This window comes from Ranitomeya imitator, chromosome 7 (assembly GCF_032444005.1).
Source record: "Ranitomeya imitator isolate aRanImi1 chromosome 7, aRanImi1.pri, whole genome shotgun sequence".
Lineage (NCBI taxonomy): Eukaryota > Metazoa > Chordata > Amphibia > Anura > Dendrobatidae > Ranitomeya > Ranitomeya imitator.
The window spans coordinates 60,367,816-60,393,815 of NC_091288.1; the positions used below are offsets into that span (position 1 = coordinate 60,367,816).

General features: G+C 43.8%; 1 protein-coding gene across 6 annotated transcripts in view; it reads left to right on the top strand.

Annotated features, from left to right (window-relative positions):
• Positions 1-26,000, top strand: part of AGAP1 (ArfGAP with GTPase domain, ankyrin repeat and PH domain 1) — a 484,860-nt gene that overhangs the window by 366,678 nt on the left and 92,182 nt on the right. For all 6 annotated transcript variants that reach the window (XM_069733319.1, XM_069733321.1, XM_069733320.1 and 3 more), the window contains one exon: positions 14,910-15,014. In XM_069733319.1, the coding sequence (XP_069589420.1) occupies positions 14,910-15,014 (105 nt within the window). The remainder of the gene's footprint in view (positions 1-14,909; positions 15,015-26,000) is intronic.

Below are 26,000 nucleotides of genomic sequence, written 5' to 3' on the forward strand. Positions count from 1 at the left end.
TACATTTACAACCCTTTTTCCTTTTGATATCGTACTATGCTTGAAGTAAAGGTACATTGTTTCCCTTAGGGTCCAATACATTTTTTGTCATTGTATTAACAGCCATTGACTTCTCTTACCAGCAGATTTTAATTAGTGTGGTTGAGATCAGGAGTTAGCGCTAGCACCGATCCCCTGATATTACAGCGCTGTCTGTAAATAAATTGTAGCATACGCTATCAAGGAGAAATCACTGGAGTTAAAAATGCTCGTTAGAGGAACGTGGGAGTTTTGTGTTTATTTGCTCGTGTTAATTGCTGCCCAACAGTTATTGGTGCAGAAATAAGTGCACAGAACGTGCAAGGCCGGAGACTGTGAAACAGATTGGCTTTGGCACTCCGCATGGCATTAGATGTTGAATATGAAATCCAGGTTAGATTAGACAAGACATGACAAATGGCAGGGCGCTCTCCAAACCGTCTGTATGGCACTTGGTGCGGGCGCGCGGAGCCCCTCCAGTTAGTTATAAATGCGTCTGTCCTTGTTTTCCATTTGTATTTGCTAATAACAATGTGAGATAATGTGCGCTCCGTGGAGATGCAAAGAGAGATGAATGACAGTATCAAACTCATTGTGTCAGAGGGAGCGGGGGTGAGGGATGTCGAGGATGCAGCCACCTCTGGGGCGAGGATGTTTTTGCAAAGAGAACCCAATGGGTCAGAGATGCAAAAGGCCATATTATATAATATTTACCTCTAAAGCGTAAGTTGTCACCCATTCTCCCCAATGATTGGCGCTCATAGTCTGTTGCCTATTATTCCAAGGAGATGCATCTGCCTTGGCAGTTCACTGGTTAACAAGCGCAAGCGTGGCTCCTGTTATAGATTGCATGCCGCAGCCTCCCGAGCTGCGTGGTATCAATCTGATCCAGTATAATGTTCATGTTCTAGGCGCCGGAGCTGTCATGTGTAAGGAGCTGTGAAGATGTATATTTTGAAGAGCGAAAAAAGAGCAGACCCTGCTTTTTTATCCTGCCACCCTTTAATTGTTGACTAAAATCTAATAACTGTTGTGCTAAATGAGCCATTAAATGTCCTTCTCGTAAAACATTGTGTATCAAATGATTTTAATGTTAGAAGCATAATGTCACTTTCATCTTCATGACAAGAGGCAGATAGCTGGGAACGAGGAGACAGAGAATTAATGATGAGGGAAGCAGGAGCCGGGCTGGGATCCTGCACAACGGGGATACGCCGCCGCCGCCGCTGCTTTCAGGACCTTGGACAAAGCACTTGGCCATGCTTTAATGCACTCAACTTCTCCCCTGACCTGGGGGTCACAAATCAAAATCACACACCCTTGTATTGATAGATCTTATCAGGAACTGATACATTGTGAAAGAATGTATAAGTAGAGAATATTTATGGGATTTTTTTTTTTTTTACATAGTAGGCTTTTACCATGTAATTGCATTCAGCAAATGTGAATACCTGTAGGCACCATAATTGCAGCAAATATATTGGTTTTTGTTTTTTTTCCCATATATTGTAGATAAAAAAAACATTTTAAGATTTCTATGGAAATTGGGATTCCATAAGGCTGGCTTCTCATAGATGGCGTTTTATTCCCTACGTTCAGTGACCCCTAATAGGGCGTACGTCTGTATCCCCTCGCAAAAAGGAATTTAGGCATAAGCGCCGATGGGGCCATTGACTGTAATGATGCGGATAGTCACCGTGTGCTATGTCATGCATTATTTTCAGCCGTATATGCCTATTGGAGGCGGACACCAAGGCATAGTCTACTACGTTTTGCTGTCCTCCTTCAATAGGCCTATAAATGGCGAAAAATAATGCACGTGGTGACTCCATCTGCATCATTAGAGTCAGTGGCCCCATCAGCACATACTCTTGGACGTAAGTCCTGAAAGGGCCACTGAACATATGAAGAAACACCTTGTGAACCCAGCCGTTACTCAACTAGATCAGCTATAAATGGATATGAATCAGGAATGTTCAGCCCATCGTCGTGGAAGTTTTTCATGGTTTTCTAATGCTTCTTCAAGGGTATTGACCATTGTTATTCATGGGTCCAAAAGGATGGGCATGAACTTTTATGGTGCTTTTAGACCTGACGATTTTGGTCTCGCAGTTGACTGTATAACACATGTTCATCACTTACTGGTCTGTTTGCACAGACAAACAATGATGCAGACAGAATGATCGCTGACATGATCGATCTGTCCCCATACACTATCATATCATCGGCAGCAGATCCCCTGTTTACACGGGCAATGTGCTGTTAACAGTTATTTGATTGCCGGCATAAACAAGCCAAACGCCAGAGGGACGAGCATTGTGCTTGTTCATCGAGTGATTGCCAGCATGTTTACACAGGAATGAAGTTTCTATGGACAATCCTTCACCGACTATTGCTTTTTCTGAATGCACCATTACAGTTAAGGTTTTACTTTAGCATTCGGTAATATCTGATGGTGTAGTTGTAGAGTGCAGCATGTAATACAGATGTTATGCAGGGCTCGCTGTAGCCGGCCTGTGGGTCTCAAGCTGGGAGAAAATGGTTCTATTAATTGTTGGCCTTGGGAGAGATAAGAAAGGGACAGCAGGAGGGGCAGGTGATGGAGCATCATAGTAATGGACCCCAGGTTGGAATGATTGTGGACACGGGTGGGTGGTAATGACCTTCCCCAGGTTCTGGTTTCACCTTCTGCTGGGGCTTTAATGTTCTTTATGTTCTAGGCTATTTGTGATGAAGGTGCACTAATAAGCAGCAGTGCAATGTATGGCGTGCTCCTTCCTACCTCTATGGGTGAGCTCCCATTTCATACAGTTGCGTAACACAGAAGACAAAAGTATGCACTTAAAGATACCCTGCTTGAAAGCAAGCCTTCAACTATTCTTATAGTTAAACCTTGTGGAAAATATTGTGTTTTAAATTATTTCTGACTTTTGCTCAACCCCAACATGTAAGAAAATACCTTGGTGGAGTCTCTTATCACAGATTAAAAGGGTCGTCCTGGGTTAGACGAGGGTTGTTTCTCTTCCCCCAAATCTGTGTCACTGTCGTTCCTCTGTGAAGTATATGGCTAAGTAAAAAAAAAAATCCCAGTCCCCTGGTGCAGTTTATCCTTTAAACATGAAGTTGTGTGTGCTCACCATCCTTGGGTCCAGCTCTGAGTCTGCGCCACCGCTCCCGGCGTCTGGGGTAGGCTGCAGCGCTGACGTCAACAACTGTGAGGACAGCGGCTGTAAATGGGGCCTTCCGTCTACACGCGCTGAGCTCACCGTTGATGTCACACCAGACACTAGGAGCGGAGACTTGACAGAGGACTCAAGAAGAGTAAGTAAAATAAGTGTGGGTTGTTTTTTATTTTTTTTTATTTACTGTGCCTGGGGATTAGGATTTTGTTAAACAGGACAGCTCCTTTAACTCCCGTCCGGTACGTTTCCCCTCCTTAAGAGGTTTGTCTCTACAGTCTCCACCATCAGCACTGATTGGAGAGGACACCCCCCAACTGGTAAATTTCTACAGAGGAGCTTCATTTACGAAATGATTCCCTGAAAGTTGTAGATAATGTAAAATGCAATGATTTAGTTACGGAGCCTCGACTTGTCCTGTAAGTGGTCTGATGACCTACCGCCTACATTTAGAGCAGCTCTTCCTGGCAATCCGGCATTGTACTCAGTACACTAACGTCACTTCTACAACATTAAGACTTATGAGCCAAAATGAAAAAGAATCTGTCTTCCTTCTCTTGTTCTCTTCCCTTTCTTCATCCCTCCTTCCCTCCGTTTCCATGTCGGTCTTTAGCCCTGAATTGGTATGTATCTATCATTATTACAATGTGCGTTGTGTGCATGTGTAGGGGGTGCCGGCACAGGGCAGCGAGATTCTCCTGGCGCTATCCCCCCTCTCTTTATTATTGTAAATTACTGCTGCGCTCTGGAGAGGTGAGCGGTTTAGCCAATTAGTGGCATTTGAGTTGGATTTGCTTGTCATTAGCTGAGCTCCTGTGCAGGGCTCTTTGAAGCCGGCTCCTGTGTGATGTCCTCCCAGCGGTGAGATGTTGGTAATGACAGAGGGGTCACTGGGGTGATCTGACCCCGCCACCAACATCCTTTTATTGTTTTCTTTCCTTTTTTTTTTGTTTCCCAGGCTTAGCAAATAGGACAATGACAATAACAAGTTCCCTCTTAGCACCCTGGGCTTGTGGCGGCCACTGACGGCTCTATTAAAGTGTAATGTGCTGCAACCCTCACCCGTCACCTTCGTGGATACGGAAATATTGCTAACAGAAGGTGGAGAGATGTGATTAGGTGTCCCCGATTAAGTGAATCAGAACTAGCGGTCCACAGCATCGGAAGGAGGAACGTGCCATGGACCGGTTTAAGTTGAGCGTGTTTCTCGGTAGATATTCCCATGTATTGTCTATTTTCCATTTGTTCTTCCCCCGTTCATCTGTACATTGTAAAACTAGTGCCATACAGTAGCGGTAAGGAAATCTTCCTGCTGCAAATGATGAAGAGGACATCTGTAGCAATGTCTGTTCGACAGAAATATTGATATTTTTGGACACAAGCCGGTATGCTGAAATATAGATACATTGACATCATGTAATGGGGACTGGCACGTTAAACCCTATTTGGTTTTCAGTCCGTCTGTCGCACATCATCAGTGCCTCCTGCCCCTGGTCAGTCTTAGCGCCACCAACCTCTCCCTCTGCAGGCAGAGGCGGATCAATAAATCTTTGCTGGTAAATAATTGCTATTGAACTGTGTTCCCATGCAGGAGTGTGAGCGCTCTGTTGTGACAGCCTGGGGGGAACATCTCCCTTCTATGTCAATCGCTTCAATTCAGACCGGGGAGCATACCTAGGGTAGAGATACGGCTCCCTGCTGTGCAGGGCTGACCCCAGCTTAGTCTATCATGGGTAATATACTTGTCATTGGACTTTCATCATAATGAGTCTTTACTGATACTGACAGCTCTGCTTCACTTATTCACCTTGTTCTTTAGCAGTTTTGATGGAATTGTTATGACTATGTGATGGCTATTTCCTTTATATATAATATATATTGTAAGTTCTATCATTTCAGCACTTGTATCACAAATGACTCACGAGAAACAAGACACGAGCAATACACATCTATTGTATTCTTGCCTTTTGGTACAGTGTGAATCCATACACATTAGATTAACGATGACGGTGTCTGCCAACCATGAAGAAATATGCATTGCAAGATAATATATGTGTGTATGCGTGAATATATATATATATAAATATATATACACACAGTGGCATGTAAGAGTTTGAGCAGGTTGACGATGAAATGATCTCTAAAAGGCCTAAAATTACAGACAACACATTTTCTTTGTACTTAGTCAAAAAGAAGTCATTTTTTACATTTTAAAAATTTTATAAGGCTAGGTTCACATTGCGTTAGTGGGTGTCCGCTAACAGCATCCGTTACATGGCGCAATTATCACAATTAACGCTATGTAACGGATCTGTTAGCGCACCCATTGACTGCAATGTGCTAATGCATCGCAAACGTATGCCATTTTTGGCATGCGTCTGCGATGGGCCGTTAGTTTTGGACGGACCTCGAACGCTGCCTGCGCTGCTGCTCCCGATCTGCGCTAGCGGGATTGCCGAACGCAATCCCTTTTTGGACATTGCGTTAGCGCAATCCGATAGCGTATCCGCTAAATGGATTGCACTAACGCAATGTGAACCTAGCCTAAAGGAAAATGGTCCTATGCAAAAGTTTGGACACCCTTGGAGATTTGTGTGCTCACTGCTCAGATAACGTTGACCAATATTTCTGACCTTAATTAGCCTGTTAGGGTTATGGCTTGTTCACTATCATCGTTAGGAAAGGCCAGATGATGCAGATTTCCAGCTTTATAAAAACCCAGCCTCTTTGAACCTTATGCCAAAAAGCAGCAGCCATGGGTTCTTCTAAGCAGCTGCCTAGCACTCTGAAAATGAAAATGGTGGAGGCACACAAAGCAGGAGAAGGCTATAATTAGATAGCAAAGTGGTTTCTAGTTGCTGTTTCCTCAGTTGAAAATGCAATTAAGAAATGGCAGTTAACAAGAACAGTGGAGGTCAAGATAAGGTCTGGAAGACCAAGCAAAATATCAGTGAGAACTACTCATGGGATTTCTAGAGAAGCAAATCAGAACCCCTTCTTGACTGCAAAACATCTTCACAAAGAATTGGCAGACTCTGGAGTTGTCATACATTGCTCTACTGTTCAGTGACACCTGCACAAATATGACCTTCATGGAAGAGTCACCAGCAGAAAACCTCTCCTGCGTCCTCACCATAAAATTCAGCATCAGAAGTATACGAAAGAACATCTAAACAATGCATTTTGGAAACAAGTCCTATGGACCGATGAGGTTAAAAATGGAACGCTTTGGCCACAATGATCAAAGGTATATGTGGAGAAAAAAGGGCACAACATTTAAGGAAAAGAACATCTTGCCAAGCATTAAGCATGGGGGGTGAATCAGTCATGCTTTGGGGTTGTGTTGCAGCCAATAGCACAGGGAACATTTCACGGGTAGAGGGAAGAATGAATTCAATGAAATTTCAATAAATTTTTGATGCAAACTTAATGCCATCTGTAAAAAAAAAAAAGCTGTCGTTAAAAAGAGGATGACTGTCGCAAATGGATTATGATCCTAAATGCATGTCAAAATCCACAATATACAACCTCAGTGCACAAGCTGAAGGTTTTAAAATGGCCCTCAGTCTACAGATCTGAAAATCATTGAAAATTTGTGTCTTCAAAATAGTTAAACCGAAAAAAATGAACTGGAGTAGGTAGCTATACATGCAAAATAGAAGCATGTTCACACTGGCCATCAAACAGACAAAACCCACCACCGAAACAAATGAACAAATACCCTGCTGTAAGTAAGAGTATAAGCAGTAGTGCAAATAACATTGGGTACTTGGTAAACACCGTTCTTGATCAAAAAAGCGTAAAAGCCATCCCACCAATGTCAACATGCACTGAAAATTGGGATAGTTGATTAGGAGCGTCTAACTGGTCTGTAGAAGCCAGAACTCTTAATGGTTGGTAGGGGATCAAATACTTATTTCTCACAGGAAAATGCAAATATATTTATATAATTTATTTAAAGTGATTTTCTGGATTTTATTTTTGATATTCTGTTTCTGTGTTAAAATGAATCTACCCTTAAAATTATAGACTGTTCATGTCTTTGTCAGTGGGCAAACTTACAAAATCAGCAAAGGATAAAATACTTATTTCCCCCACTGTGTGATATATAATATATAGCTGCCACCAGCTAACACTCTCGCATCTCTCCAATCTATCCTAAACTCCGATGTCTGACTAATCCACCTGTTTCCCTGCTATTCCCCAACCTCTCCTCTGTCAAGCCCTTCACTGGCTCCCCATTGCCCAAAAACTCCAGTTCAAAACCCGAACCATGGCATACAAAGCCATCCACCACCTGTCTCCTCCATAACGCTGTGACATTGTCTCCTGGTACTTACCTGCACACATCCTCCAATCCTCACAAGATCTTCTTCTCTACTCCCCTCTTATCTCCTCTTCCCACAACCACATACAAGTCTTTTCCCATGCATCTCCTCTACTCTGGAACTCTCTACCCCAACATATCAGACTCACGCCTACCTTGGAAACTTTCAAAAGAAACCTATAGAACCACCTCTTCTGACAAGCCTACAACCTGCAGTAACCCTCATTCCACCAAGCCTCTGCAAAACCAGCTTTGCCCTCACCTACTGTATCCTCACCCATCCCTTGTAGATTGTGAGCCCTGGTGGGCAGGGTCCTCTTTCCTCTTGTACCAATCGGCGACACGTTTTGTTCAAGATTATTGTACAGGGTGGAGCGCGGTAATTTGCTTTTTTGCACTGCATGCTGTGGCGGCACTGTCGGTCGAAGAGAGGGGAGAGTGGGTGTGGCTTACAGTGGCTGATGGGAGATTTGTATTCCTCTGCCTTTCAGTTGCCATCATGCAGTGGACACGTGAGGAGAGGTCATTTTGTGTTGAAGCGTATTTTTCAAATGCCCACTCGATCATTGCAGTGCAGCGTGCTTTTCGTTTACAATTCGCTGTTCCTCCACGCGGACGTGTTCCTGGACGGCAATCAATTGTAAATTGGGTGAATGCATTCAGAACAGCAGGGAATGGGTCATGTGTACGAAGGGGACCTGAGAGAAGGATTACAACACCACAAAACATCGAGAGAGTTAGAGCAGCAGTACTGCAATCTCCGAAACGCTCTGCTCGGAAGCAATCATTTGCTCTTGGCATTTCAAGACGTTCTCTCCACCGGATTCTTCATGATGAACTGAATTTTCACCCGTATAAAATGTGCGTGGTCCAACATTTGTCAGCATGGGACTATTTGACACGGCGGACCTCTTGTGAAGACATGTTAGCAACGATACCCCGTGACGCAATTGTGTTTTTTTTCTGATGATGCACACACAGCGAGGGTTACCATGAATTGTTTGAGGCAAATGTTTCCTGGACGGCTTATCTCTTTGAGGGGAGATGTGAACTGGCCAGCACGCTCACCAGATTTAGCCCCATGCGATTTTTTTCCTTTGGGGTTACCTGAAGTCTAAGGTGTATATCAACCGTCCCAACACCTTGGAAGACCTAAGGAACAATATTGAAGCTGAAATTGGCAGAATACCAGTGGACATGCTTGTTAGAGTTCATGAAAACTTCAGAAAACGTATGCAGCAGTGTGTGGATAGCGAAGGTCGACATTTGCCAGATACACTATTTAAAACCATGTAATTTAAAAATTCCATTACTGTTCAGTATAATTAAAATATAAAATAAATTTTTCTAATGATCATAATTTTTTTATTTCATTCCCAAATCAGCAAATTACCGCGCTCCACCCTGTACTTGTTTTTTGTTACATATACTCCTTTTCACATGTAAAGCGCCATGGAATAAATGGCGATATAATAATAATGCAAGGAACAAATGCCACCACGACCAGACCACATATTACCACCACGTTTTGCCCACCCAATAAATATATAAATTAATTAGCAACTGTACTATTTCCCCAATTCCATACCAGTCACACTTCTGCATCCTCAACACCCCCCACTCTGTACCTCCTTCTTCCACAATTTGTTATATTTACATGCCCCCCTCTGCCCCAATTCATTGTCATGTCCTCTCTCCCACCCCACCCTCTATGAATTATCAACTGCTCTCCCGGCCCGCAATTTATCATTTGAATACCATGCCCCCAATTCATCATCATTTTTTGTTTCACACCCTCAATTCATCATCATTTACTGTCCCCATCCCCCAGTCACAATGCATCATCATTAACTCCCCCCACTCTCAAAATTCATAATTTACTCTCCCCACCCCCACCTTCAATTCATTTGCTCTCCCCACCTTCAAGTCATCATTTGCTTTATCCACCCTCCACCTTCACTTCATCATTGCGGTCGTCCGTCCCCCACCCTCAAGTCATCATTTGCTGTTCCCAGGGTCGGCTCCAGTTTTTTGTGTGCCCCAGTCGAAAGAGTCTGTGGGCCCCTTTCACAGATACCACAAGTTATGATGCACAGATATGGCAGAGAAATATAGGTATAGTACAATGCAAAAGATTTCACTTTACATGAGTGATATCTATTGTAAATTCTACAATACCATAAAGCAGAGGGGATTGAGGTGATCTAGGGACCACAGGTTTCAGAGTTTCAGTACCTGTAGGGTTAGAGGTAAACGGGATGTTGATGAATGTACCCTACCATTAGAAACTGTCCTCAGCAGTGCACCCTTTACTAAAGTCAATTTCCTCCTATATACGGTAATGCTCCATGCAGTATATTTGGGCCCCTTATATTACTCCATACAGTATGGGCCCCATATAGTGCTCCATACAGAATAATGAGCCCCATATAATGCTCCATACAGAATAATGAGCTCCATACAGAATGAGCTCCATATATTTCTCCACACAGAATGGGCCCATATAATGCTGCACACAGTATGGGCCCCAAATAATGCTACATATAATATCGGCCCCATATATTTCTCCATTCGTAAAATTAAATACTCCCCTCTTCTTGTTTGCACAGTTCCGGACTCCTCAGCGTTACCATCTTCCGGTTCTCTGCACTGTGACTGACCACATCTGGGGACGCACACTAGTGACATCACAGAACAGGCGGGTGGAGCTGTTCAGCCATTCAATTTTGACAGCTGTAGAGCTCCGGGAAAGCTCCCTGCTCCAAGATGTGCTTCTGCATAGTACTTTATTATAACCCCCTGTACTTCTGCTCACTGGGCCCCATAAACCAGTAAAGGCAGTAATGCTCTGATGGCAGCCTTGTATTTATTTATATTTATTGTGATTGTGGGCCTTCTGCCCTCTTGCAGGAGGAATTATAAAAAATAATTTGTTCTTCTGGGAGATGGGCCACTGTTTGGCAGCATCTGATCTACGTTCCTCTATCATGGTGAATAAAACATGGTTGGCTGTGAGCGAGAACTCTGGACCACTCTAGAGGTCCCATACACATTAGGCTAAATTTGGCCAAACCCACCAACTAGTTATTGGCTGGATTGGAGGACAGTTCAGTGTATATCCACTCGTCCCATGTATAAATGCCAGTGGCCAATACTTTTGTCTTCCAGGAGATAAATCTCATCTGGCAGCAACTCCCTCACAGAGAACTCAGGAGTAGACGTGAGTGAATATCGTCGGCTCCCTCCTTATTCGGCCTGGAGCATACCGAATAGCTGCAGCAGGAGCCCAGATACCTTGATCGCTCCCGATGATCAGGTGTCCGGTTCTGCAGCTGCATGTGTCGCTGCTGTGTGACATTCACAACATGTCCATGGAGAGCCTGTGTGTTGTGACAGTCACAACATGTGCATGGAGAGCCTGTGTGTTGTGACAGTCACAACATGTCCATGGAGAGCCTGTGTGTTGTGACAGTCACAACATGTGCATGGAGAGCCTGTGTGTTGTGACAGTCACACAGCCGCGACACATGGAGCTGCGGCGCCGGACACCTGATTATCGGAGCGCTCCAGGTATCCGGGCTCCCGCTGCAGCTATTCTGTAAGCTCTATTAGCGAGCCAAATAAGGAGGGAGCCGACGATGTTCGCTCATGTTTACTCAGGAGTACTCGGCCAAGCGTTCCTGTGTATGGGGAAGTTGTGTGTGACGGCTGTGTGCCGAACAATCATTCAGTCAACATCTACTCTATCTAATGTCTATGGAGGCCGGGGGTTTCTTCTCAACATAAATGGGTAAAACTGAAAAGTGCTTGTTTTGCAGTCAATTTTGTAATTTTACCTGTCATTAAAATCTCATCCGTCCTCAGAATGGAGGGATATTTAATTATTGTGTACTGCTTATTGCCTACTCTAATGGCCACCGCTACAGTCTGGAAGAGACGGCTGCATTCTAGCTGTTTGCAAGCGTTGCTCTGAACCTGACCAGATCACTTGATTTAGTCAGCCTTATTTCCCCTGTGCTCCTCCGATGCTGCAGAGTCAAAGCACAGTTTGTGCAAATGGGTCAGCCATGCCGCTAGTCCGAACTGTCAGTTATGAGGAATGCACCATCCGGCAAGGAGGAAACGAGGACACCCCGAAGCGTGGCACTTCTGAAGTCCGATCTTGACAATAAGCCCATATTCGTTGGATAAACGTCAGCCAAAGCTGCTGCTTTCAATCCTTGTTTCCCCAGACAGATTATGTGCATTCAGTCATTAAATCCAGTTCTGCCAGCAAATATTAAGTATAAAAGTGCTGGTGTAGGTCCACTGTGTTTTATCAAGACCAAAGTCAGCGCAGCCATCTACCAGGACATTTTAGAGCACTTCATGCTGTCCTCTGCCAACAAGCTTTCTGGAGATGGAAATTTAATTCTCCAGCAGGACTTGGCCCCTGTCCACACTGCCAAAAGTACAAATACCTGGTTTATAAACAACAGTATTAATGTGCTTGATTCGCCAGCAAACTCACCTGACCTTAACCCCATAGAGAATCTATGGAGTATTGTCAAGAGGAAGGTGAGACACCAGACCCAACAATGCGGATGAGCTGAAGGCAGCTATCAAAGCAACCTGGGCTTCCATAACCCCTCAGCAGTGCCACAGGCTGATTGCCTCCATGCCATGCAGCATTGATGCAGTAATTGATGCAAAAGGAGCCCCGACCAAGTATTGAGTGCATTTACTGAACATGCATTTCAGTAGGTCAACATTTCGGATTTTAAAATCATTTTTCAAACTGGTGTTATGAAGTATTCTAATTTACGGAGATAATCACTTTTTGGGGATTTCATTGGCTGTAAGCCATAATCATGAACATTAACAGAAATAAATAATTGAAATAAATCACTCTGTGTGTAATAACTCTATAATATCAGTTTCATTTTTTGTATTGAAGAACTGAAATAAATTAACTTTTTGATGATATTCTAATTTAGTGAGAAGCACTTGTATATTATTTTAAAGGGAACCTGTCGCCTGATTCATGTTGTCTTTGCAGCATGATTGCAGCCAGGTATATTTTCCTCTGAAACACTGGCGTTTCAGAAAAAATATACTTTGAAGAAGCCGGTGACCATAGCTGGAACAGAGACCGAATCCATTCTCTGTCCTCTTTATCTACTGCTGCTCCAGGTGATTGACCGGTCGCTCGCTGTGGGAGAGACCTGTCATCACCTGTAGCAATGTTGGACCAGCCTGAACTCTCCCTCTCATCTGCTGCCGATCTTTAATTTCTATGTTCTTTAAAACGCCATAGAAAAATATGTGTCTGCAATCTTGAATCCAGGCTCTGATTCATCCTGCCTGCAGTTTGGGCAGCATGAATCGGGCGACAGGTTCCCTTCACGAAATGAAACCTGATACTGCTATTCTTTAAGAATACTGTACATGTTTTTATTTTTTATAGTAGGGAGGTGAGCTGTGACCATCAACTATTATCAGTGGCGTATTCTGTGTTATCTACGTACAGTGCATTTCATTATAATCTTGGCCATGATAGATCGCTACTAAATATGCTAAATAGTGATCTCTACAAAATGGGCAATAGCCTATTATGATGCTTAGTGATCAAAGGGAAAACTGCAACATTGCAGAAATCACTACAAATTCTTGAAGTATGTTGAATAAAACAACAAAAACTTTGCTGAAATAATGTTATTTTCTAAAGATACTTCCCTTTAATTTCCCTGCTTACACAAGGGGGCACTCGGTGCATAGAAATGTGTGCCGCTGCCATTGAACTCTATGGAAGTTCTCTCTTTTTGTTCTCCTTAAAGGGACTCTGTCGGCACCGAATGACTGTTGAAACCAAGTGCAGGTGCTTGATCATTTATATACACCTTCCCACCTGCTTGGTTTCCCTCTATCTCTGCCCTTCTCTGGATCTATGAAGCCAGAGCTGTCAAAGTAAAAGGGTCGTGGAGATTGAGGGAAAACAAGCATTTGTGAAGGTGTATATAAATGACTGGCTCCACCATGAAGTACCGAGCGGCAGGACTTGGTTTGAACAGTCACTTTGTGCTGATTGAGTCCCTTTAATTGTGTCTGCAGGAAAGTGAAATGGCCCTACATCCGGAATCCGGTGTTTGCACCCTGGACCTTTTCGCACCCCAGCAGTGTCATTGATTTTTCTTTTGGCGTCATTCAGGCATAAGCAAAGTTGCTCATGCGTGAAAAAAGGACTGATTTACCGCATTGTTTTTCTTGTATGCAATTAAAAAAAATGTAAGTTTATTCTACTTATTGCAATGTTGGGAGTCTGCCAGCAGGTTTTGCTATGTACTCTTATAGTAGCATGATATAGAGGCAGAGAACCAGATTTCAGGGATGAATCACTTACTGAACTGCTTGTTGTAGCTTTCATAGAATCCTGTTTTGTCTGTTGTAGCAGTGCTGAGAATGCTGAGCTGTGTATAACCCCGCCCACACCACTGATTCTCGGCTTCCTGGGTCTACTGTTCATTTCAGTGAGCTGCCAATTAACGGTGGGGGCGGGATTACGTAGATCGGTTGGACTGCCTGGCACGTGACACCTAGTCCTGCCGTGATAATCTCCTGCTGATAAAACACTGATTGTATTGAAACTACATCAAGCTGCTGAGCATGACGCATCCCTGGAATCCGGCTCATTATGTTGCCCTTTGATTAAATAGCAAAAAACTGCTGACAGATTAAAAATGAACAGCACACGACACGTTGCGTATAGATGGTATCTGTGTGCTGTTTGTAATATTCACAGGCCCATAGTTGTATGGGTGGCTGGTTTTGATCCTTGTCTCATTGCTAGACACATTATCCTCAACAAAACACAGACATGTGAACAGTCCCATAAACTATCATGCATACATGTTCTGTATGTGAAAAACACAGAACTCTTATGTGAATAATGAACACCATCTCTACATACATATACATTTCATTATCTGTTCGGTTATGTGGGGTCGATGTGTACTCGTGTTTTGGGGGCTTTTGGGGTTTTTTTTATGACATATTTCATTGGACATTGTAACACAAATACCTGCAATATGGCGCATAATTGGACTGTCCAATCATTGCTGTTTACAAATATGAATGGTTGTGATTGGTGTAGAAAGCTTGTAATCATCTGGCAGGGTAATAATGGAATCCATTGGAGTGATCCCTATTTACACCAAGCAGTTACTCCAAACAGGACCATGTACCGTAATCTGAAGGTCCATTCTCCTTCATGTCGCTATGAAGTGATACATGATGAGCTAAGAATTGGTGAAAAGGTGTGCGGAGTTACCGCACCTGGCCTGGCTGGCTGCTCCTGGTACTGAATGCTCCTCTCGTTACCCCTCTAACCTCTTGTCTCTCTTTTGTAGGGTATGCTACTGAAACGAAGCGGGAAATCCCTAAATAAGGAATGGAAGAAGAAATATGTAACGCTGTGTGACAATGGAGTCCTCACCTATCACCCCAGTTTACATGTGAGTGCAGCGCTTCTCCCCATATTCTGTGTACGACCATTTCCATCCTCTGTACACATCAGTGTTTATTGCTATGGTGGTTTTCCTATGGTGATGGTTTCTGGTTTCAGCAGACAGCGCCATCCTCACCGGTTGTCCCTCTGTATAACCACTGACCAATGTACCAATGTTCTGTGTTCCACAATTCCACTGTAACCACGGATATTGTGCTGACATGTTCTTTTTTCATTATTATTTAAAGGCTTTCTTGACATCTGCATTATTGTTTGTTTTTCTATTCTGTTCTCTGAAAAGAAAAAACAAAATTGCCAATGTTGGGTCTGTCACATGACAGATCCCGATAGGCAGTGGCATAACTAGAGTCCGATGGGCCCCGGTACAAGATTTGGACACCTCTGGTCAAAATTGATGTTCTTGTGAACAGCTAAACAAGTTGCTGATGAAATGATCTCTGAAAAACTTAAAGATTACACATTTGCTTTGTATTTTAGGCGAAATTGTATATGTTTTCATCTTTCACATTTAAAAAATGACAAAATGGAAAACTGGCTGATGCAAAACTTTGGGTGCCATTGGAGATTTGTATGCTAAGATAACTTTGACCAAGGTTTCAGACCTTAATTGGCTTGTTAGGGTTAGGGGTTGCTCATTATCATCGTTAGGAAAGGCCAAATAATGCAAATTTCTGAACTTTTGAAAAACCCAGCCTCCTCTAACCTTATGCCAAAAAGCAGCAGCCATCAGAAGAAAACCTATTTTGCATCCTCACCATATAATGTGGTGTCAGCAGTAATCAAAATTACCGTATATACCCGAGTATAAGCCAAGGCACCTACTTTTGCCATGGAAAACTGGGTAAGCTTATTGACTCTTGTATAAGCCGGGTATGCATTGTCCTCTCATCCCTGTCCTGCTATGCATGGCTCCCCCTTCCCTGTCCTGGTATGAATGCCTCCCTGTCATTGTATGCATGCCTCTCCCTTCCATGTCCTGGTATGAATGCCTCCCTGTCATTGTATGCATGCCTCTTCCTTCCCTGTCCTGGTATGGATGCCTCCCCGTCCCTGTCTGCATGTCTCCTCTGTCCCTGTCATTGTATGCATGCCTCCCTCTTCCCTGTCCTGATATGCATGCCTCTCCTGTTCAGTCCCTGTCTGCATGCCTCCCCCGTTCTATTTCCCTGTCTGCATACCTCCCCCTTCCCTGTCCTGCTATGCATGCCTCCCAGTTCCGTCCCTGTATGCGTGCATCCTTATTCCCTATCCCTGTGTGCATGTTTCCTATTAAAAAAAAAAAACCTCATACTCGCCTACCTGCGCACCTTGGGTGCTGGCACTGCATCTCGTTCTGCCCTCCAGCACCTGCCTGCAGCTCTTCCTGTGCTCAGCGGTCACGTGGTACCACTCATTAAGGTGATGAATATGAGCTCCACCCCTATGGAAGTGGAGACGCGTCCATATTCATCACCTTAATGAGCAGTACCACGTGACCGCTGAGCACAGGAAGAACTGCAGGCAGAACGACATGCAGTGCCAGCACCGAGGGCGCACAGGTCGGTGAGTATGATGTGTGCGCTGGCTGCTGGCACCTGCTGCTCCGCCGTCCCCCCACCCCGCCGGCTTTCTGTACCGTGACTTGTGTATAGGGGGGGGGGGGGCGGGGTTTCAGCACAAAAAAATGTGCTGAAAAACTCTGGTTATAGACTAGTATATACGGTATATCTAAACAAGCCTGACATATCTTGGACGCAAGTTCTATGGACTTAAAATAGCAGTTAAAATCGAACTCCTTGGCCGCAATGATCAAAGGTATGGGTGGAGAAAATGGCACAGAATTTCTCGACCACTATTAAGCACGGGGGTGAATCAGTCATGCTTCGGGGTTGTGTTACTGCCAATGGCACAGGGAACATTTCACAGGTAGAGGGAAGAATGGATTCAATGAAAATTCAGTAAATTCTTGATGCAAACATAAAAAATAAACTCAAGTTGAAAAGAGGATGGTTTCTACAAATGGATAATGATCCTAAACACATGGAAAAAGCCAAAATAGATTACCTCAAAAGGCACAAGCTGAAGATTTGGCTATGGCCTTCACAGTCCCTCTGAACAGCATTGAAATTTTGTGTCTAGACCTCAAAACAGAAGAATTTTCCAAGGAAGAATAAATGGAAATCCTTCAAACAAGTATTGAAAGAGTCTTGGCTTGTTACAAAAAGCATTTACAAGCTGTGCTGCTTGCAAAAGGGAGTGTTATAGGTACTAACCATACAGGGTGCCCAGACATTTGCATTGGCCCATTTTCCTTTTTATAATTTTTTAAAATGTAAAAGATGAAAATATACATATATTTTTTGCCTAAAATACAAAGGAAATGGGTCATCTTTAACTTTAAACCTTGCAGACATCATTTCATCTTCAACTTGCTTAACTGTTCAAAGTAACAGTAATTTTGACCAGGGGTGCCCAAACTTTTACATGTCACTGTATATTTCATTCATCCTGGTATATATGTTCCTCTTCCTGGTCTCATCCTGGTATATATCCTCCATCCTGATATATGTCCCATCCTGGTATATATGTCTCTTTTCCTGGTCCTCGTCCTGATATATATGTCCCCCATCCTGGTATATACTGCATATCCCATATCCTGGTATATATATCCCATATCCTGGCAAATATATGTCCCATCCTGGTATATATCCTGGTATATATGTAGCCTCATCCTGGTATATATGTCCCATGTCCTGGTCTATATATTCCCCACCCTGATATATATATATATATATATATATATATATATATATATATACACCACGATGGTGCCAGGTATATGTCCTGCGTTCTTCCGCTCTTCTTTAATGCATAGAAAAAACTGAGCAATTCTACTCCCCTTCCATTTGTTTCCCTGCCGCTCGGCGTCCTCTTCTGAAGCCAGTAGTCTCCAGCGTGCAAGTGACAGGAGCGCACGGTGTCACTGCCATGTGCTCCCAGTCACGTGCATGCTGATGTCTGCTGCTGGCCTCTGATTGGCTTGCAGCCTGTATTGCCGTGCACGGACCAGATTAGTCTCTGTGCCGCAATACACTTTACCAGATCCTCAGACGCACATCCGATTGAAGTTTGTGCTGGCGTCAGCGGGACACTCGCACGCACGAGCCCGGTGGTGACCTCTGTGCTGCATGCTGTGTTATATTTTCTGCAGTCCGCACCGGAGCCTCTGGCATAGGTGTGAACAGACCCGTAGGGAATATTCTCCTATGTACAGGTCCTTCTCAAAAAATTAGCATATAGTGTTAAATTTCATTATTTACCATAATGTAATGATTACAATTAAACTTTCATATATTATAGATTCATTATCCACCAACTGAAATTTGTCAGGTCTTTTATTGTTTTAATACTGATGATTTTGGCATACAACTCCTGATAACCCAAAAAACCTGTCTCAATAAATTAGCATATTTCACCCATCCAATCAAATAAAAGTGTTTTTTAATAACAAACAAAAAAACCAACAAATAATAATGTTCAGTTATGCACTCAATACTTGGTCGGGAATCCTTTGGCAGAAATGACTGCTTCAATGCGGCGTGGCATGGAGGCAATCAGCCTGTGACACTGCTGAGATGTTATGGAGGCCCAGGATGCTTCAATAGTGGCCTTAAGCTCATCCAGAGTGTTGGGTCTTGCGTCTCTCAACTTTCTCTTCACAATATCCCACAGATTCTCTATGGGGTTCAGGTCAGGAGAGTTGGCAGGCCAATTGAGCACAGTAATACCATGGTCAGTAAACCATTTACCAGTGGTTTTGGCACTGTGAGCAGGTGCCAGGTCGTGCTGAAAAATGAAATCTTCATCTCCATAAAGCATTTCAGCCGATGGAAGCATGAAGTGCTCCAAAATCTCCTGATAGCTAGCTGCATTGACCCTGCCCTTGATGAAACACAGTGGACCAACACCAGCAGCTGACATGGCACCCCACACCATCACTGACTGTGGGTACTTGACACTGGACTTCAGGCATTTTGGCATTTCCTTCTCCCCAGTCTTCCTCCAGACTCTGGCACCTTGATTTCCGAATGACATGCAAAATTTGCTTTCATCAGAAAAAAGTACTTGGGACCACTTAGCAACAGTCCAGTGCTGCTTCTCTGTAGCCCAGGTCAGGTGCCTCTGCCGCTGTTTATGGTTCAAAAGTGGCTTTACCTGGGGAATGCGGCACCTGTAGCCCATTTCCTGCACATGCCTGTGCACGGTGGCTCTGGATGTTTCCACACCAGACTCAGTCCACTGCTTCCTCAGGTTCCCCAAGGTCTGGAATCGGTCCTTTTCCACAATCTTCCTCAGGGTCCGGTCTCCTCTTCTCGTTGTACAGCGTTTTCTGCCACATTGTTTCCTTCCAACAGACTTACCATTGAGGTGCCTTGATACAGCACTCTGGGAACAGCCTATTTGTTGAGAAATTTCTTTCTGGGTCTTACCCTCTTGCTTGAGGGTGTCAATGATGGCCTTCTTGACATCTGTCAGGTCGCTAGTCTTACCCATGATGGGGGTTTTGAGTAATGAACCAGGCAGGGAGTTTATAAAAGCCTCAGGTATCTTTTGCATGTGTTTAGAGTTAATTAGTTGATTCAGAAGATTAGGGTAATAGGTCGTTTAGAGAACCTTTTCTTGATATGCTAATTTATTGAGACAGGTTTTTTGGGTTATCAGGAGTTGTATGCCAAAATCATCAGTATTAAAACAATAAAAGACCTGACAAATTTCAGTTGGTGGATAATGAATCTATAATATATGAAAGTTTAATTGTAATCATTACATTATGGTAAATAATGAAATTTAACACTATATGCTAATTTTTTGAGAAGGACCTGTATATCATCCTACAAAACCTCCAAAGTATTTCTCTGAGTAGGTATACAGTGGTGTATGTCTCCCACAGTAGAAGCCATATACCACTAGTGTTTTTTTTTTTTTTTTCAGTGGGTCTTTTTGTATAGTTATGGGTAGTGGGCTGCACTTTCCTACACACACCCCTGGCCGGCGTATACCTCCAGGACACTGGTTTGGCATATACTCTATGCTTGGCGGCTTATGAAGACATGTCGGGAGCTCCGCAGTGTATACACCTCTGCTGTAGTAGTAGCGAGTAGTTAGCAGCGCTTCATACATCTGCCACCAAATGACATTGTTATTGGCGAGTTCTGCATTTTAGTTCTGACTGCTGCACGACACTTTTTCTTGTACAAGCACTGTCTGTGTTTTTGACGGGATGGTGCTTGTATTTATGATATAGGGCTGTTCACATATCTGATTTTTTTTCCTTGGACCAAGCAGTCCATGCAAAATCGCAGAGACCGCTCCATTTTTTTATCCTATTATTGGATCAAAATCGGCAATGCAAGTCCATGGATCTGTGAAAAAATCACAAAGAAGTGAGCGCTGTCCGATTTTTCACAAACTCTTAAAGAAAATGGAGAAACTTTTTTTTTTTGTTTTTTTACGTGTGAGAAAAATTTGACACTCGGATGAAACGATGATAAAAATCACTGGTGATAGTCGGTCTGTTTTTTTCGTACCCGGAAATAACCTTTTAATGAGGCCTCAGGCTATTCACAGGCTATACACATTCAGGATTTGCTGCAGATTCACATTCAGATTTCACACCATAAATCTGCAGCAATTTACAGTAGAATGTTTGTTTGTTTTTTTGTTTTTTAAATCCAAAAGCAAAAAAAAAAAGAGATGGAACCTGTAACCAAACACGCTGCAGATGTACAAAAATACAGCGTGCTTATTTATGTAGATTTTCACTATGGATTTCTCCCGGCTCTTTCATTACCAAGTCAATGGAGTCCATTGGACTCTATTTGTACAGATCCAGCATAGTGTCATGGCGTCCGTCATGAAAACCTCTAATATTCCATGTGCTTGGTCAGAGAGCAGGCTCCTTATATTGGACAGCTGGTAGTCACAATTTTTGTTTGACTAGCAAATTGATAGATTGCAGAGGTTGAGAATAATTTTATAGCTGTATTATACAGAGATTTGCAAATGTTTTTCTTTGACTTTTTATTGTATTCATGATGAAATAGCTTTGAAATCAACTAGAGCCACCAAATCTCATAAAGAGCCTAAAGAGTAGCGCTCAGCGGGTCAGTGGAAGGCATATGAGCCTTTAGAGCACACGTCAGGATTTCTTGCAGAAATTTCCTGAACAAAACTGGACATTTTCTGCAAGAAATCCGCATGTGTATTTTCGCGTTTTTTGCGTGTTTTTTTGCGTTTTTTTTTTCCGGAGGTTCCCAATGCAATAATATAGTGGAAAATCCGCAAAAAATCTGCAAAATTAATGAACATGCTGCGTTTTTTACCGCGATGTGTTTTTTTCTTTCATGGGAAAAAAACAGAACATATGCACAAAAATTGCGTAATCAGTGTTAGTAGTTTGAACTGGATTCATTGGGGAATTGGGAGCCAGTGGAGGGATTTGCAGAGGGGAGAAGCAGCGGAGTAGTAGCGAGGAGAGAGGTGGACTAGCCGGGCAGCAGAGTTGAGGACAGACTGGAGTGGTGCAAGAGAGTTAGCGGGGAGGCCACAGAGGAGGGTGTTGCAGTAGTCGAGACGGGAGATGATGAGGGCATGCACAAGAGTTTTGGTAGATTGTGGGCTGAGGAAGGAACGGATTCTGGCAATATTTTTGAGTTGGAGGCGACAGGAGGTGGCAGGAGCTTGGACGTGCGGTTTGAAGGACAGGGCAGAGTCGAGAGTTACCCCGAGGCAGCGGATTTCAGGCGCGGGAGAGAGCGTGATGCCATTTACTATAATAGATAGGTCAGGTAGGGGGGATACGTGAGATGGGGGAAAGATGATGAGTTCGGTTTTGTCTACATTGAGTTTTAGGAAGAGAGAGGTGAAGAAGGAGGGATATGGCTGACAGACACTTCGGGATTCTGGACAGCAGAGAGGTGACATCTGGGCCAGAGAGGTAGATCTGAGTGTCGTCCGCATACAGGTGGTACTGGAAGCCGTGGGACTTTGAGTTGTCCTAGGCCAAGAGTATAGATGGAAAAAAGTAGGGGCCCTAGGACAGAGCCTTGAGGGACTCCAACAGAGAGAGGGCGGGATGAGGAGGTGGTGTGGGAGTGGGAAACGCTAAATGTGCGGTCGGAAAGGTATGAGGCAATCCAGGACAGGGCAAGGTCTTTGATGCCAAGGGAAGAAAGAATCTGTAGCGGTAGGCAGTGATCGACTGTGTCGAAAGCAGAGGTCAGGTCAAGAAGGAGGAGGATGGAGAACTGTCTGTCAGCTTTGGCTGTAAGTCGTTAGTAATTTTTGTCAGGGCAGTTTCGGTGGAGTGGTGGGAGCGGAAGCCAGATTGGAGGTTGTTAAGGAGAGAGTTAGATGAGAGGTGGAAGGAAATTTGAGCATGGACATGCTGCTCAAGGAGTTTTGAAGCAAACGGGAGCAGTAACATGGGGCGGTAGCTGGGCATAGCACTTGGGTCAAGGTTAGTTTTTTTGAGGATGGGTGTGATGGTGGCATGTTTGAAGGCCGTGGGGAAGGTACCAGAAGATAGCGATAGGTTGAAGAGATGGGTTAGGGCTGGAATGAGCATGTTAGTGAGGTTGGGGAGCAGGTGGGAGGGGATGCATCCGCAACTATAGTCTCTGAAGCTGTTCATGTGTCTGTGTACATTGCGGAGCACAAGTCCGCAAAAATAATCACACAAACATGTTTGTTTTTGATCCGAGCTGCGATTCACAATTACCCATATAAGTTTACGGGGCCATGAAAACCAGAGATGGTACAAATCACCATCTGTGCACTGTCCATGTGCTGTCTGGTTTTCAATATTCTAGTGCATAGGAGAAGCTTTGCCGTTTATTTTTTTTATCCATGAAAATCACTGATGAAACTCTGGTAAAAGCTAAAACACTGATGAAAACTGGATCCAACACACTGATGAAACTCGTGCTGGACAAAGGACCTTGCAGGTCTGAAACATGTTACTTGTGAGCGCAGAAGATATTTCTTTTCTGCCTTTTTAATTTTTGTACTGTTGTTGTGTTCAACCATTTTTTGTGCCTTTTTATACTACTGTATCTATAGAGCAATTCTTTTAAGAAGATGCGAGTGCCGGCTATCGTTTGGACTGTTACTGACGAAACTCAGATAGTTTTTTATATACCAGAAAAATGTCAGATATCTGAATGATCCCTTATGGGGAGGTGAATTCTACCTTTCTCGATTGCTTTGCATCTGCTGATGTACCGTAGTTATTGCTTCACTGGTAACTTTTTCTTTGGATGTAAGTTTGGGGTGTCTAGTGTGTTTGTGACCTCCTGAGTGTGTCTTGATGCTGTTTGGGTGCATTAAGCCTATATTTGGCGTTTCATGTGTTGAAGTGTTAATTTGCGTCCTGGCCGGTGCATCCCGCTGGTTGGCTGGAACTAGAAGGCTTCAGTTGTGACGCCCTAGCAAACTGCCCCCTCCTCAGGTGAACAACTCCACGAGCTCTTCATTACATCCTTGTCAAAACTGAAAAATTCTCTAATCAACAGCAATCTGTCCGCGGCCCCCCGGACCGCTGGCGGTGTCCCCCCTCTCTATCTGCTCAGTGGCGCTCACGTCTCCAGGCTGCTGATTACATTAGGCTAAGCTGCAGAGGAAATGAACCGTGTCTTATTTAGGTGCAAGTAGCTCCCACGTAGCCGGGGCCTGGGGCACTTTTAGAGCATTTTATGGCATTAAAATTAGTGTTGCTTCCCTCTGTGCTGCTGTGTGTAATGCCTTAAACGCAATAAGCAAAAGGCGAGCGAGCCCCCGCTTCTTTCCCTGTTATGCCAAGAGGTTATGGGTTTTTTCTTTTTTCCCCCCCATGTCGGAAAACCTTGGTCAGGGAGGGGCAGCACAGCCTAAGATATGGGATTAAAAAAAAACACTTGTATTAATGCAATTCTGAGCAAATACGAGATAAATGACCCTTACGTGAGAATGTAACTGTAGGATCCAGATCATATCACAGCGATGGTGCATTGGAAGTCATCCTTCAAGGAGATTAAGTAAAGGTACAGTGATGTATGTACAACAGATGAATTATTTAATACCTATGTCCATTTTATATACTGTGCAATGCAGGCCATGAATGGGATCAGATGGGCACTGTCTGTGGTATTGCCTTTCCCTATACGCTGGAGAACCCCCGGACAGAACCCCAACTTTGTGAAGGCACAGCAGACTGCAGCACGCTATTGTCTTATTTCTCCCGTCTGCACCAGCTAATTGTTGCGGCTTTAAGAAACTGCCCTGGGGGTCCGATGAAATCTCTTCTACCCCTCCTTACCCTGCAAGGAAGCCACTTGCTCCAGTCTCAGAGCCGGGGCCCCCCATGAGATGACTATCATGGGGTGCAAGACGGCAGCCAGACCCCGCGGAGACCCCACTCTCCCAGCAAAGGTTCCCCCCTCCCACCGCGCAGTGTGCGCCACTCTATCTCACCACATCTCATTTGCATCTGGGACATCAATTAGCATGTTTGTTGAGGCTAATTGAATGAAACTCAATCATAGCCCTTAATTGCTTGCCTATGTAAAAAGAAATCACATTAATGCAGCTAATTAAGTGTATGGCAATAAGATGCAACATAATTAGGGGAAGCAATGTTAACCCTTTCCTTCTGGGGAGCGGCGGGGGGCTGGCAATGTATTGTAAAGCAGTATATATGGCTACATCTGTCTGTGTGCCACCTTCTGCAGTCTCCTGGAGGTAGCAGAGTTACGATGGAAGCACAAGAAGGCGAGAACTCAACGTTGAATTTTTAGCATTTCGAGAATTGACCAAAGTTTATAAAATTGTACTTTTGGGCCGTTTTCAGCAGAGATGCGTTCTTCTGTATAGGGCCCGGAGGATTATGCTATGTCCCCAAATATCATTTTCATGCATAGTGGGGCGTCTTGAATTTATTTCCCTCTATCATCGCTCAGACTTTAGAAAGGCTACTCTGATCAGCATATATCACATGCTGGGCCGCTCTCCATGCTGGAGGTCTCAATAACCGTGTAATACGCAGGACAGGGGCCAGCTTCTCTCGCTGATAATCTCCCCACTTGTGCGGCTTTATTTGTTTCCTATGTTAAGAGATTAGCGACAGAGAGAGCAGAACATGCTAATAGCTTGGCAATTATGGCTGTTTTCTGGTTTTAGAGGGGCAGGATAGGGGCTTGGGAAGGGAGGGGGTTCCTGGAGTAGACCCCAGAGACTTGTTAAATGTCCTTAATCTCACAAGTGTCTGAGCTGCCTCCTTCTCAAGCCTTGTTAAGTGGCCATGTACCTTGATCTTCTGCTGTTTGCCTCTGATCAGTGATTTTGGATTGATGGTAGTTGGGGGAGAAATCTACATTTGTGAACCAGGACACAGCCTATTACTGGTATTTACATGGAGAAATGAGGCCAGCTTGACAATGCGGACCCTTCAGTGATTATTGAATACACAATACCTATGTGCAAGGAGAATATTCTACATTTCTTTTGTGTTTCAGGTCAAGCGTATATCTTTTTCAGTTGTTTAGGCCATTTATCTATGTAACCAATCTTTCTTGCAATGTCACACAAGTCTAACATTGCACAGATCTTTTATATGCCCCTATGAAAAAATATATATTTTATCTTAAAATAAAAACGTGTTTCAGCTCAGTTGTTTTCTTCTGTGGGTTTTTTTATTGTATTCAGCCATTTTTAGCTGTCTTGACCCAATAGGTGCTGAATCCCAAATGTTAACCACTAAGGGCAATGTACTGACATAACGGTTTTCACCCAGCTCTTCACAGACCCCAGTGGTATACCAGTCCTCTCCCACCAGACAACTGCATTTTACACTAGGTTTGACTTTATATTAATAGACCACTGGTCCCTAGATGAATTGAGCTTCAGGTCTCTGAAAATATTACAATTCTTCCTACTTCAAGGACAGACTCCACGTCCT